General features: G+C 36.0%; 1 protein-coding gene across 1 annotated transcript in view; it reads left to right on the plus strand.

The window, feature by feature from the left end:
• LOC104528488 (ankyrin repeat and sterile alpha motif domain-containing protein 1B) overlaps positions 1-16094 on the plus strand; it is a gene marked incomplete at both ends in the record, with an annotated part of 211366 nt that overhangs the window by 148903 nt on the left and 46369 nt on the right. Inside the window, 2 exons of the mRNA XM_029086091.1 lie at positions 11774-12357; positions 14063-14135. Coding sequence (XP_028941924.1) covers positions 11774-12357; positions 14063-14135 — 657 coding nt within the window. The remainder of the gene's footprint in view (positions 1-11773; positions 12358-14062; positions 14136-16094) is intronic.

Genomic DNA, 16094 nt, shown 5'->3' on the forward strand with positions numbered 1-16094 from the left:
GGCCTTCCTGGCCCCAAGGGCACACTGCTGGCTCATGGCCAGCCTGCTGTCCACCAGCACACCCAGGTCCTTTTCCACAGAGCTCCTCTCCAGCAGGTCAGCCCCTAACCTGTACTGATGCAAGTGGTTATTAAATACTCTGCAGGAAGATGTGTTGAGACTTAAACACAAAATGAATGTGTTAATCTATGGAAATAAGAGACAGTTTAGCACCCCAATTACACAACAATGCATGTGAGAAAACTGTATGTCTGTTCTTTTCTACTGTGTTTGTATGTCTGACTGATGAAGAGCTTAGCTGCTCCATCAGTTTTAATAATCTCTCTTTAGAAGGAGAAAGGAGGGCGTGTAGAGGGACTATGTGCAAGGAAGCTGAGTCCAAGAGCTCAGACCTTTTTTCTGTGGTGACTGAAAACAAGTTTTCCAGAAGGGAGAGTATGAAGCAGGCCACTCTTACCAAAATTAATATATATCTACTGAGTGAGTCCCTTTCCAAAACAGGAAAACCAGAAAGAGATATCCTAAACCTCAGAGGAGAAATGTGAACACTTTAGTTTTTGACTCTGCTGTCCAGTACTGTGTAAGTGTTTGAAATAATTGTCTAGGAGATACTTCTGTTATGAGAAATACTAATGTTTGGAAGTTTGTTGCCATATGAAATGAAAAAGCAATGTTCCTAAGTTTTCAGTGAGAAATGCTGAGAGAAACATAGCAAGTTCAATCACCTTACCCATGCAAACCTTACAGTCAAGAACCACACCATGGATGGGAAGAACCATCTACTTCCTGACTGACCACAGTGACTGGAACCAGAAGAATGGGGGACTGTTATACCTAAAAGGCAAATGGTGGCTCAGATACCTTCGTAGGCAGTATTTGACATGCACAAAACTCTGGTGTGGGCAATAGATAAATGCATTGCTGTAAATCACAGAATCACAGCATGTTAGGGAATGGAAGAGACCTCAAAAGATCATCTAGTCCAATCCCTCTGCCAAAGCAGGAACCTAAACGAGATTACACGGGAAGGTGTCCAGGCGGGTTTTGAATGTCTCCAGAGAAGGAGACTCCACAACCTCCATGGGCAGCCTGTTCCAGTGCTCTGTTACCCTCGCTGTAAAGAAGTTTTTTCTCAAGTTTAAGCGGAACCTCCTGTGTTCCAGCTTGCACCCATTGACCCTTGTCTTACCACTGGGCATCACTGAGAAGAGCCTGGCTCCATCCTCGTGACGCTCACCCTTTATATATTTATAAACATTAGTGAGGTCACCCCTCAGTCTCCTCTTCTCCAAGCTAAATAGAACTTCATTGTTGTTTTCAGTACAAAGGAAGTCCAGGTATCGCCTATGGACTTCCCACTAGAGGAGAGTCCTAATGATCCACTGGATTATGAAGAAAATGATGGGTTCAAGGAGATCCAATAGATTATGACCTAGCCAATGAAAAAGATTGCCATCTCTGTCATTTCCATTCCCAGCTCTTACCAAATTGTTGCTAAAGTAAGTCTTCTAACTGTTGGTTTGTTCTACAGAGATTTTGATGGGATTCTTCTAAAGAAGAATAAAAAACGTAATTTATGATGATCCCCTAATTATTTATCTGAATTCATACAAGTGTCCACTTCATCGTAGCCTCTCTGAATAGCAGTCACAACTGTACAAAGCTTTTAGGAAATCTATACTACTTTTTTGCCTCTCTATCTCTGCTTTCTTAGATATACAGTCCTCCTTTAAAAATACTGTCACTTTAATGTGTTTTATATTACAGTTCAAAAGTATGGAATATTCCTTGCAATTTTAGAGCTTTTGTACTTGCAATTGCCTGCCATTTGTCAGAGTTCTTTCTCTTGAGAATCCGTTACAGCAAGAAATGAAATCTTGCTCAGCTTCATCTGATGTTTCTAATTGAAAATGGGAATCCCTAGCTGTGAGACTGATAAACCAAGATAGAATTCACAATTCTCTCTGCAGGAGGTGCATGTTTGTATATCAGCCCACCAGGTAGCCACGTGGGACTTCCCTGTTGATGCAGATTTTGCCCATCTACATAGCTACATAGCAAGATCACAATGATCTGTTCTCTCCTCACCTGTTCCTCAGAGGAAATGTAAGCACACTTGCTTAAACAGCAACAAGTATTATAGAAAGATCAGATCTAGCTGATCTGAGTCTTCAGTTCACAGGTAAACATAATTACTGATGTCTGTTTATCAGTCTTCCTCATGCTGAATGTAACATAAGTAAGAGCAGAATGAAGCAACAATAACATTTTAGATCTGTCTTGCTTCAGGTGTTTCTGGTTTAAGGACCTGATGAACTTGTTCTAACCTATATTGAAGCATTTGTTTCATGTACTTATCAAAGATGTACCAACAGCTGGATGGAGCTATTTGGTGAGGAAGAGTTTTCTAAAATCTATTCTTCCTGATATTCCAATCAGGTTGTTTCATGAGCAGAATCTGAGCTATCGATTATGGGCCCATAATGGGACAATTCCCATCAATATTAGTGTTTCTGATCACTTCCACTCTCATTCTGTTTTCCTATTTACAGTTCCTAGGCTCTTAAATTATTTTATTCATATGTTTCTACCTGCCTGGAGGATGTCTTTGAAAGCTACGCTATCTTAAATCCTCTTAGCTTGTTAAATTAGTCCTCTTTATTAGACCATGCTAATATTTATTGCCATCATGCACATTATTCCACTCATCTAAGAAAATTGTTTTCTCAGTAGGTGTAACTTGCTTCAGAAGCAGAACTATTTGGTGGCTTAGGGGAGTTGTACACGTGATGTGTTTCATAGAGGAAAGCTGACACTTGCATTGCAGAGAAGTATCATCCTTTTGTGAATGGCAGAGTTCTGCGGAAGCAACTGAAGATGTTACCAGCTCCTCCTTGTCATTGCACTTCTTTCATATGTGGCCATCTCCAGATCTAGCTTCAGCTGAAGGGCTTCTGTGAATGCTTTCTAATTAATCTCAAGCAAAAAAGCCAGATTAACTCAACTGCTGTACCCAGACTGACACAGCTGATTTGCCCTATGCAGATCAGAGGCCATTCTTACAAACAGCTCTGGCAGTGGAGCTGTTGAATTATACCTCTGGCTGAAGAGCAGCAGGATGGATGGTAATGTTTTTTGTTGCCCCAGCTATTCACTAGGTGAAATTCTGTCCTCTAACTTTCACATGATCCTAACAGAAGATAAATCATTCAGGATCTCTACGTGTAGTACTTATGTTGTGTGAATTTTCCACCAGTTACATAGGTAAAGTTTTAATTGGATTAAACTCTGCCTTTCTGTATTAAACTCTGTAGTTCAGAAGCATGGATGGCAGACCCCCTGTTTCTAACCAAAAGAGCTGACCTATATTTATAAATATCAAGGAAATATCTCTATGGGAGCTTGTGACCAGCAACCGATTGATGATTCATGCAGTTTTTCATAACCATGTTTTTTTATTCACATAAGTATACAAAGTAGTCAAGTATTGAAATGAACTTTTGTTACCTATATCTGCTATTTAAGACAAGGAGAAAGTTTCTGTAAGTTTTGGTAAAATCCAGTGAATGAAGATACTCCTGCAAATAGCCTGAAAGTGTCTGGTTTGCAATTTTTGTCTCAAGCAGCTGCAGATTAATAATTTCTTCTCTTTTTTCAACTAGTCCTTTTAGCTCCCTGGGTGCTTCTTGCTCTGTGTTAGTAAGAGAACTTAATAAATTGTCACTTGTGATGAAGCCTGAAAGTTCATAATTGTCTTCTAAGTTCATTCACTCCTCTTCCATGTCTGAACTATGCAGTCTAATGCTTGTTTTTCCTAAAAATAAATCTGAAATTGAACTAGTGCTTTTCTGCATCGTAGTAGCTTAATAAAGCTACACATTTGACTCTCATAGTGTGTGACATTATTTTTAAAGTAGCTACAGTTATTTGTGCAAAGTAAACATCTTTTGAGATTGTCAGTTTGACTAGAAAATTAATACTCAGCTAAATTCTTTTGCATGTAATTGTTTATATTGATTGTTTTAAAAGATCATTTCTGTTTTGTAAATACTTTTCAAAGAAAGTTATCTGGTTATCCTTTCATGTTTGTAACCCCCAAGTGGATCATTAGGGGAAAATGAATATAGAGATTCCTTCACTTTCCCCACCTAGTATTTATAACAAAAAACATGTAGTGAATTGCAAGCTTGCTAGAAGACCATGATTTTTAGTTGATTAGTTTTAAAAGAGTTACAGGTAAGTAATTGTATAAACTGTCAGTAAATGTTCCATATAAAGTTGCAAAACTTTGCAGTTCTGGATGTAATCTTCCATGACTACGTTTATCTACATCTAGAACTGAACTGTAATTCTACAACCAGAGGTATTTTTTAGATATTTTTAATATTTACACACTTCCTGTCATTACAGCTTTGTTTCTCCTACCTAACAGGAAATTTTGCAAAACTTAAATGAGTCCATTTGGGGTGGAGGATCTTTATTTTTATTTCTTATGAAAGCACTGATTCCATTCTTGTTGGCTTTGAAACATAATCATAACATGAAACAGAGCATAGATGAGTTTGTATGTGGAATGAGGAGACAAACTTAAGTATCCTAAAAATACTGCTCAGATCAGAAATATATTCAAAGTTAGGAAAGGCAGAAGTATATGATCCATTCAAATGCCAGAACATATATTTTGTGGTCTTTCTGCTTTTGTCTCATGCTTGGGGAAACTGAATTGTTACTTAGAAAAACCCTTCCTTCCAAATACAAGTGTTGAGTTGTTGAGAAACGCCTCCTTTTAGAAAAAGCATTCTAAAAATCATCCATTATTTTTCCAGTCTCTTTTCCCTTGACAGCTGGTAAGTTTTGTTCCCAGTTGGTGGAGGACTTTGTCATTCTTTCTTTGCATTTGATGTGTGAAATACCAGGAGTGGAACAATTAATGGGGTTTTATTAGTCTTCAAAAAAAGGATACGGTTTCAAGAGCTCATCTGTCACATACATATTGCTTTGCAGTGATATTGGTTATTAAGTGTCACCAAATTTTCCTCTTTTATTACTTTTCCCTGGTGTACTACATTGTCAAATTAACATGTACTTTCTGAGCACAGCCATAGCCCACTCAACTGCTAGCTTTCTCCTGCAAGGAAAGATTACCACAGAATTTCTCAATGCAATTATATGTGATCTTTATGCAAAATTATATTTTGCATCAATTTCCATTCATTTCTCAGAATTTCTTATGAAAGATTGCTTGAGAATTACAAAGAAATACTGTTGGGGTCTTTGGGTTTTGTTTTTTGTTGTGGGTTGTTTTTTTTTCCTTTTTGCTGCATGGTAGAGTTGAAAAATTCTACTGGAATTTTAGCTTGAACATGGATGTTGAATTAGCCCAGCGTGTCACCTGGGGGATGTTAAACATTATTTTATCTACCTGAAATTTTTAGTCCATAAACATGTTAACATATTAGTTTTCTGCAGGTTTCTTATTTTGATGAGCAGGTGTAAGGCAGATTCTTGTGCTGTAAATATGATGGTTCATGAGAGTCTGTCTGTCATTAAGACATGCCTTATATAGTCACATAGAAAGAAATTCTCATGGAAACAGCATTATGGAGGTGGCATCTGCAGCTCTATATTTTTGTCTAGGTTGAATTTTGCAGTTAAAGATTAACCCTTTATGTGATCTCTGTAAAAATTACATCTATGTCCCCTGCAAATACAGAATATACTCTATGAGTATCAAAACAAATTTCTGAAAATGGGCAGGAGAGTCAATACTTTTATGTAAGAGTTAAAATTAACTCTGTTGCACTAGATTACACTCCTATTGCTGAAATTTTGGGCAAGAACTATATTTAGAAATTATAATGTGCTTAGAATTAGCAGTAATTACTGACTAATATGCTTCCTCACTGTTTTTTTGTTGGTTTTTTTTTTTTTTTTTTGTTATTAGAGGCTGGCAAGCAATGTTCAGAAAACTCCATACAGAGCTATCTTTTCCTGAAATCTTTCTCATCTTTTGCAATTCCTGATGGGTCATTTTGAAACAGATGAGTAAAATGTGGACAGTGAAACTACCAAGAGGGTAGTTATAGTGAGGCAGTAAAATCCTTCAGTACACAGTCAAGTTCAGACTGTGATGTTAAGGGACTGAATTGGCTGTTATGAAGCTAGTAAAAGCAAACAGGTAATGCACAGAGACTTTTACTGTGATTTCTAAGGGACTATGTGGCTTTGGGAAGCTGATGGTGTTGGAACCTGGGCACAGAGCCTGGACACTGCCAACACCAACCTTGCAAACACCTTCTGGTGGTTTTTTTAGATTTAGGAGGAAGCAGAAGGAGAAGCAGCGATCTGGCTGGACACTGTTGCTCCTTTTCTGTGTTGTTGATGGTGATAGTAGAAGCCTACCTTCTCCATTAGTTGCTTAGTGGTCATGATCTCCCATGCAGGTGCATGTTACCTTGCTATAACACTAAGAGTCAGAAAACATTGTACTGCCTCATCAAAGATGTCTGCAGCCAACATACTGCCATCAAAGAGCTTGGTCAAGAGCACCATGTTATTTGCTGTGTGAAATAATGCCCCAATATTGCTATTTCAGCTTTTAAATACTTTGAATTTTCTGTCTTACACCTTTTCTTGCTGATCATCCCATTTTATGATATCACTTTGGCAAGACAACCAATATCCTCACTACTGAAGGTATTCTAGTGTGTCCAAAACAATCTTTACCATGGGTACTCTCCAAATATTACTCAGCTGTGACTGTTACTTTTATCAGTCATCTAAGTGTGTGGAAAAGGGAGTTGAGAATACATTTTTGGGCAGATAATACACATGTGCAGACTGTGCTGCTAAAATAATCTTTCTGGGTCAAATGTAAACAGAACTTGAATAGATTAATACTGCAGGTGTCACAATACAGTTACCATAGCTATAGAACAAATTTCTAGTGGATTTTTATTTTACATTAGAAACTTGTGCCATGGCAACAGCAATGCATGTTAAAGATGTAACTCTGTTGTAATTTATCTATTACAACTCCTTTCATTACTGCTGTTAGCAACTGTTATTCTCCTGAATGTACTTCAGTTTTGAATGTGGAATCTCTTGAGATACAAATGTGAATAAGCTGATATCCAACTTTACGTGAATGCAAAATTCACAGTATTTAGTATGTTCCTGATTTTCTTACCATGATCTGTAGTCTTGGGGTCAGATTCAGAAAAAAGATATGTGAGTTTGATGAAGGATCTGTAAATTCTGTCTCTCAAATACTTAAAGTGAGAAATGGTATTCCACAGAGTTCTATATATGTACCATACACAACTGTACTGGGGTGCGCTAGTGTGTAAATAAATAGCTGGTTGAATTGCAATCTGCTGCCTAAGTGCAAGTTTGGTTGTATATAAACTGGTGATAATAGCAATATGTATCTATGGCTTTGAGATTATGGCAAAACTGAGTTCATTTGTAGTTCCAAATGTAAATGTTTTCCATGCAACACTGATACGTCAGTATCACAGTGATTTTCAGAAGTAATCCACTCAGATGAGTAAGCTGTACGTGCACTTTTAATAACACTGAAGATCTGTCAAAATGATATCTATTTGTGTTTTGGTATTTAGGATACTATTTACAAGTAAAAAGATAAGGTGGTAAGAAAAGCAGTATCTGGGAAGGAAGCAAGATCTCTTTCTGTTGATTTTAGTTTAAGATTACAAAAAGAAATATTCTTGCAAAAAGAAAAAATAATTTATCATAAGCAGAAAACTTCTCTCCATTGGGATTCAATCCAAGAGCTCGAACTTCACCTATTCTCTCTCCCTGGTATCCCCCAACTCTTACTTAAAGTCCCTTCTTGGAAGACTTATTCAAAAGCCCATGAGAAAGTAAAACTGGTATTATTAACTTACTGTTCACTGAGTAGAGACCTATACAATGTAATTACATATCATATAATTTTTTAGTGCTGTTTAAGTTGGTTGAAACAAATAAAAGTAAAGCATCTAATGGAAAGGTTCAAAAGCATATGATAAAGTTAGGGAATACACAGTAAACACAGTAGGAATGGAAAATCTGAATTTCTCAGATATATCAGTAGATTTAAGATTAACCACACAGGACATTGATCATCAGTATAGACAATTTAATGAAAGGATTTTTTTCATTGCACTGCAGTATTCAAAAGAACAAGAATTATTTTAAATGTTTAAAAAGAGATGGGAAATAGTACATAAAATACCACCTTTTGTGCATCACTAATAAGCCTCAAAAGAAATAGCAATTTCAGTATCAGTTGACTTAAAATTTATGGTAGAAATATGCAACAATAAAAAGACACCAATCTCAGATACAGGTAATTATTAAAAGCTAAGGAAGGAATTTTTTTTTTTTTTTTTTTTTTAAGTAAAGTTACCTATTTTAGCAAGGATACAAAAGAAGCATTATGTTATCCTGTTTAAGGATTTCATTCTTTTAAGTTCCTGAGACTGACACCTTGGATGTCCACATGAGCAATGAAGACATGTACTTGCAGTTTTAGATACAGTGCAGTTTGAAGAGATTTAGTATCTCATGCCTCAGGTCTTAGGTCAACAAATATTGACTTGGTATAAGAAGGAAAAGCATACTCAGGCAAATTATTTTTTGACTCTATATTGCATGGATTATTTTTCTCCCTCTATGATCATGACCATATTTTATTTTTTCCTGACAACCCTAGTCTTTTTCATTGCCCAATATAGATGTGGATTGCATTGCTCAAAATCATGGAGTGAAGAAGGCATAGTTATGAGATTTTTGCTTCCTTTATTATATAATTAGCAAAGCTCTTAGTTAAGGCAAAAGGTATCAAAGAAAAGAACTGACAGCTGAGGCAGCTGTACAGAGAACGCTCTGTCTCTACCAGAGCTTTTGTTATGCTGATCAAGACAGACCAAACTTAATCCATGGAGTCATTAATAGCATTCCTTGTTTGGTTTTTTGTTTTGGTTTGTTGTTGGTTTGGGTTTTTTTGAATGCTGAATTTGAGATATTAGGGGTTTCATTTATAGAACTACCGAAGTCAATAGCAACTTACTTTGAAAATATTCTGTGTTATACAATGTTAAGTACTCTGAACAAAGCAAATCTTAAAGAATTTCTAATTGAATGCCTGAAATTTGTGGACATTTTCAAGATTATCTCCTTGTGCCTTATCTCCTATTTATCAAACTAGGATGTTATCACATTGCAGCCTCACCCTGTAAAGATCCATTAGTTCATACTTGTGAACCCCTTAGATAATGAGCATCATAAAAAATTTGAGGAGGTGCTTGAATAACTTGATATTCAAAGAATAATTTCATTGCTGTGCAGTAAATAGGTAACATGATCACTCTTTTTGAACAAGGAGAATATAAAATGTTGCAGAGCTTCTCCTTCACTGAGCAAACTTCATTCTGAACCCTATATGAAACAGGAAGGGGTTTTTTTGAAAAATAGCAGATGATCATAGAAAAAGTGAAATACAGTGCTGCTAACACATAAGAAGACTAAAGGTTGCACAGGCAACCTTCATTTTCATCTTTCCTGGCTTCCTTAAAGTGTTTGTGTGAGTATTTAAAGATGGAAATTATACCTACAGTAGAATATATATATTTATATATGCACAGTACAGTAACTGTACTGAAAGATTAAGCTGAATAGGTTCATACAATGTACTTAGAGTCTTTGAATACATTGCAAACAGCTGCCACTTCAACTAACAAAATAACCAAAAGTAATGTTTTGATATGCTGTCACTGCACCACTGCTAGAAAGTGGGACATACACATACTTTCTAGTGGTGACAACATATATTTACTGACCGCAGAGGAATGGGAGTTCTCAGAAACAACATCTTTTGTTTACAGTAGTAAACTGAACAAAGTCAGGGCATGAGATGACGTTGGTGCTTGGCAGTCTGTACTGTTAAACGGTTGTGTGGGTGTTGGCAAGATTTGGCCAATACTGAATAGTATAGTCAATACAGTTAACAGAGTACAGGGAGTCATTCAGCTGACCAGCCACAACACACAGTGATTGGTATCACTCTCTAGGATCCACTCACTTTTTTCAATCTGATCTGACTATGGTGGGAGCTTACATACTTCTTACCCAAATAGATGTGTAAAATGAGATGTCTTAATCTGGGGCGGAATCCTATCTACTGAATTTTTCAGGTAAGGGAAAAACACCAGTCAATCATTATTTGCATCATTTATTTTTCATTTTAAGTTCACCTTCACAATTGCAGACATATAATTAATTCAACCACTTGTACAAATCAAAGAAAGTGAGAATGTCCTATGTCCTCCTTTTCCCCCTGCTTTTTATCCCCAAAACAACTTTTCTGGTGTTATAGATTCCTTAAACTCTGTCTTTTGTCCCACATTCAACCTTTCACCATAACACCCCACACCTTTTTAGTTGCAAAATGCCTTAGATGTATATTATAGTCATATGTTTCCCAAAGTACAAACAAAGAAGAAAAGTAGATTTTCTTAGGTTGCACTAATAATCTTGGTTAGGATTTTATCATGATATTTTAACCAATAAGAAAAGCATGTAATTTTACATTTGTAAGCTGCTGACTAGTAAAAGAGATGATGGTGTTTTGAAGAAGAATCTTTCTTCTATCATTCATATATTCAAATACTGCCTCTTTCTAGAAGTGATATTTTGAGATTTGTGGGTTTTTTTACAAGCACGTATTTTAGAAAACAGGAGGAAAATGCCTGATTTCTTTGCAAATTATGATATGATGCTATGTTTGATTCCCTCTGGTAGCTAATGCCATGCATACAGTCCTGCAGTTAGAGTCTACATATGAACATACAGCTTCTAGCAGGAATGAGATGAATGTATTTATCTTTAATGAAGTAGTTATAGACATGCAACTGTTAGTAGGGACACAGTTATTCTGAGTAGAGTATGCTAACTTAATGCCATGTGGATAGTAATGTTATCCACACGAACACTTTAAATGAGGCACCACAGGCAGAAGGACTCTTTTTTTCCTTTTTTTTCTCCTAGTTCAGGCATAAAAAGAGGTATACATTTTCAATAATCCAGTCTGAATGGTGCCAAAAAGTGCATTTTTCTGTAGTTCCTTTTTTGTCTATGGTAAATTGCATATAAAACTTGTTTCAAAAAAACTTGATTTCCTATTCCTTTTTTATTCAATGGTTACTATTACTCTGCATCTATTCTCAAAAGTTCCCAGATATAAAAACAACACTCAGATCTATTCTTTAGAGACTGTCAGTGAAAAGGCATCATAGTGTAAATTCATTATTATTGTAATGACTATAAAAAGCAAAATTACTAACAATACTCCTGACAATACTGCTTCTTCATGTGTTTTACTACCTACAAACTCACTAGCAAATTCATCAAACTAAACTGTATAATTTGTACACATTTCAACTCAATAACAAATTAAAAGAGACACCATCATGTTGATGGAATAGCAGTGACCTATTTTGTTTTATAGATTTGTTTTTTTCCTGGAATTTTTATGTAACACTGAGTGGTTTTGGCGGTTTTTCAACTAATCAGGATAAAATAGTCAAGTTCAAGGAGAGAATTGTTTTTCAAGAGACTAATAAATCAATTCATGGCATAAGTATCTTCTGTTTCTTTACACAGGAAAGAACCAAGCAGCATACAAAACTCATTTTGCAGAGAGTAAGGGTTTTGTTTTTTGCAGTATTTTAATAACCCTGGTTTTTTACAAGGTACTCTCTCATTTCAGAGCATCTTTGCAAGGGAGAAACATCTACTGAAAGTGAGCTTCCTGAAGGACACCCCGCTGAACAGTTTGCAGGTTTACTTCATGGATCATCACCTGCCTGTGATCCACCTGATAATCCACTCCAGCTGTACAGCAAAGTAAACCAGTGCAGTGGTCCACTAGAGAAAAGCATTTTGAGCAAGAGCGCACTGCAGCAGGTACAGCTCAGGAAGGAAAGCAACACTGATCCTCCTGTTAAGAAAAAAAAACCACCAGTTGTAAACCGAACCATATTCCATACTAAAACTAAACCAGTAGAAAATCATACATTGGTTGGCACATCAGCAAGGATAAGTGAACAGTGGGTTATTACCACTGGGGGATTTGTGGAGCGAGCATGCACACTTGGGAGAATACGATCTTTACCAAAGACTTTGCTTGAAATGCATTTGTGCAAAAATGTTTCAAAATCTGATTCTAATCTTATCACCCATCCACCAAATGACAAAAAAGCAAGAAGCAACTGGAGCGAACCCACACCAAACCAACAGTGCTCCAAAGGGAATTCAGAGAGAACACCTTCCTTCACATCAGAATGGGAAGAAGTAAGTTTTGTTCATGTTTAAGTACAGGAGAATATATGGTATTGTGAAAATGCTGTTATTCTTTTCAGTTTTCAGAGTTGAAATAAAAAGTGAATCTTCCACACTCCAAGTCCTCAGAGAGTATTTCATAGTGTAATGCATGGTCGTTTGAAAGCTGGCACAAAATGCAAAGCATTCCTGTTCAAAATGCTGCACACTTAATGAAGTCTATTTTTTCCATAGTAAATAAAGTTAACCCAAATTAATTCTACAATTTATTATGACTTTGAAATTATTTCCTACTAAAGTCCTCACCACTGACACTAGTAAAATTCTTTGTAGCTATGCCCATTATTTATGTATTTGGTAGTTATTTCCCACCATGGCGATGCCCACCAGCAAGAGACAAGAGAAAATGGCAGGAATGAAAAGTCTACGATTTTTAGGTTGATTATACATTCTACAAACCCTCCCTATGTAACATATCCTCTAACTGGTGCGTAGCCTGGGTACAGAATGCTTGGCATATATCTGACTGTTGTGTGAGGTGGGAATACACTTATAGCTACCATGAATTTGGGACTATTAAACGTCCACACTGGGTCTGTAGTGCACATGCTTGCTCATACAAGAGACTTTGTTTTAGTTTTAGAACTAGACTTAAAATAATTTGTAGACACTTCATTTTAAATTATTTTTTTCCCTGTACTAAATTTAAAGAATGTAAATTATTATTCATAGACACAGAAGTTCCCATCTTACTGTGGTAAATTAAGAGCGGGAAATGTTTAGATTTTTACTGCCATTACAGAGAAGCAAGCATTTCTATTTAAAATGACTGCTGTGGGGAAATGTATATATCTCTGGAATGCTATTTTATTTCAGAAAGAACCCAGAGCTTGTTTGCATGACTGATTATTTTTCTAGAAAAAAGTTTACAGCTCATCCAAATGTCTGATTTGATAGAGCATCTGAAGGTAGTTTTTATTGTAAAGGAGATACCAGTGGAAAGGTACTTAGGATCAGGTTTTGATCTTAATAAATTGGATACATGGTTATGAAATCCTGAGATGGATCAGGTTGAAGTTTGCCTTTTTAGGTGGACGTCATAGAATCACAGGATCTCTGTATCTGCCTTTTTAGACAACACCAGCCTTTTTATTAACTTTTTGGTTTGTCCCGTTCTTATGGAAAATAAAATAGTTAGAATAGTTTTGACATAGTAAGTTCAATGTAATTTAGAAATGTGCAAATGGGTTTTGGGATCAATGTAGTGCTGTTTCACAAACAATATCATTCTGCAGTATGAGGGGACCCAGCTGTGTTTCATACTTATTCAGTGGCCTTGGGGCAGATGGAAAAAAAAAATTATCTGGAAATCTTAATTGAACAGTTGCTTTAGTACTTTTTAACACACAAAACAATATTCTTATGCATCAATATTGCTGCCTAAATAGACCTCTAGTGGTTATACCTGGATGACCAGAACTGTAGTGTAGAAAAGGAAGTAATAATCTCAAGCTTTAGCATTTGCTAGTGTACAAATGTTGGAAAATAAAAATCAAAGTGGAGAAATTAATTGTGTAGCTTTGATTTTTGCATTTTGCAGTCTTGATTGTTGTTTTCCTAATTAAAGTAATTGTGCCATAAATTTCTGCATGAAAAACTAAAATAAAATAACAAAGATGGGGCCCATCAATTGTTTTCACTGTTCTCTCTTTTGTAGATTGATAAAATCATGAGTTCAATAGATGCTGGAATTAATACTGGACTGGGGGAGATGAATGATCACACTACAAGTAAGGAAAAACAACTATTGTTTCATTTTGACTTAACTGTCTATAGGGAAACTGTAGATAAGATATTGTTAAGTAACCCACTGTGCTGAAATCATTTGTAGATATTTGAATAACCATGAACAGAATTAATGTTTTTTTACTGTTAGAGGTGCATTAGGCCCAGTATCCTAGAGCTGTTACTTTAAATAGCATATTGGAGTCATTAATGTTGTTTTGAAATCTTACCAGAAAAAAATATTCCATTAATGTCTTTGTACTGGAGCCTTTCTGCTAGGGGTGTATTTTCCAATCTTTTCCAACTGAGTTTTTGTTTGGAATGGTGGGACCCTGAGTATATATAATCCAATAGCTGCTCACACTTTTTAAAGCATTATATTATCTAATGCTCCTTCAAGCAAATATTTGGCACAGGACTGAAAATGTTGCTGACAGTCAGTGACTGTTGTTAACAATGACAGGGAAATTTGCAAACCTTCCCTACCACGGTGAATTCTAAGAACTCTAAGTCATGCATAGCCTGTTGGTGTGTCAGCCTAAACCTGTGCAACTGTGCTGATAAGAATTTTGAAAGTATTTTACTATGTCTTCTTCCTAACTAATAGAAGGAAAACTGACTTGTATGTCTGAATAATTTGTTTTTGAGGCAAAGCTATGTTAACTCACCTGTACTGGTACATCCTTGCTAGCAATTGCATGCAGTTACTTGAGTTTATGTATTGGGCAGGAGACAATGTACCTTATTGCTTAAAATTTTTAAATAATTGAATTTTAACAACTGTCCATTTCATAGAACAGTGCATCTCTACAGGTTGAAACTGTGTCTTATCAGGTAAATAGAGTAGACACAGCTATTTTAATAGTACCTGAACAGTGAGAAAAGGATCTAGGAAAAAGAGAAAAATAACTGATTTAAATACAAATATAATTGCAGATAAAACAAGCAGATTCAGATTTTTTTTTTTTTTTTAAAGAATAAGGGGCAATATCACAAAATGAGCTGGGCATGTTGCCCTGGAAGGCTGTTTTTTCTTTCTGAAACTTGCAGTGTTGGAAGGGAGAATTATTCATAAACTCTAGGTTAGGACATAGTTAACAGTTCCTGAAGATATTATAAGTAATTCAAGATTTGCTGCTTATTATTTTTTATCATGGTAGTACATAGGCATCAAATGCAAAATCTGAGTTATTTTACTCTAATTATTAAATTGTTCTTATCTCGACCTATAAGTCTCCTGACCTTTACCACTCCAATTCTCTCCCCGATTCCCTGGGTTGGGGGGGAAGGGGGCAGTGAGTGGCTGTGTCTTGTTTGGCTGCCAGCTAAGTTAAACTATTACAGTCATCTATTAAGAAGTTGCACAGCAAGTAAGAGCTATGAAAAGGAGACAAAAGCAACGGGATGCATATGCAAATTTGCATAACTTAATGGTGTGTGAGTGCTACTCCATCCCTTCCTATGACTGACCACTGCTTTTCTTTTTCTACTTTTTTCTTTTAAGATCAGAAAATATTGCAAAACTCTTGTCATCATTTATTTTGTGGCTTCTACCACATGCTTTATTTTGCTTGGCATTCAAATGTGGCATTTGATTCTTCAGCTCTTTCAGTTGGCAGGAGATCTACTCTTTCCTTCACTTCTTCTTTTCCCAGAGGCGACTTTGAGTCCCAACTTTTATTCTATTTGGTGTACAGCTTCCTGCAAACCAACATTTTTTCTTTTCTATCAACTCCTTAATGGTCTTTAGCTAGTTTAGAATGACAATCTGATTTTGCTTTCAGTGAAGAAATCAAGCTATGTTTTATTAATCAAAATACAACTACTTTTTAAAAAAATTAATCAATTCTGCTGTGTGGGCAGATTGCAATAAAGACACTTCTTTCTGCTATAGATTTGGCTATATGCAGCTTCACACGTATGTTTTCCACTTTTCATTCTTTATGCCCTTTCCAGGTTCAGTC

Source organism: Antrostomus carolinensis, unplaced genomic scaffold (assembly GCF_000700745.2).
Source record: "Antrostomus carolinensis isolate BGI_N321 unplaced genomic scaffold, ASM70074v2 scaffold2437, whole genome shotgun sequence".
In the NCBI taxonomy this organism is placed as follows: domain Eukaryota; kingdom Metazoa; phylum Chordata; class Aves; order Caprimulgiformes; family Caprimulgidae; genus Antrostomus; species Antrostomus carolinensis.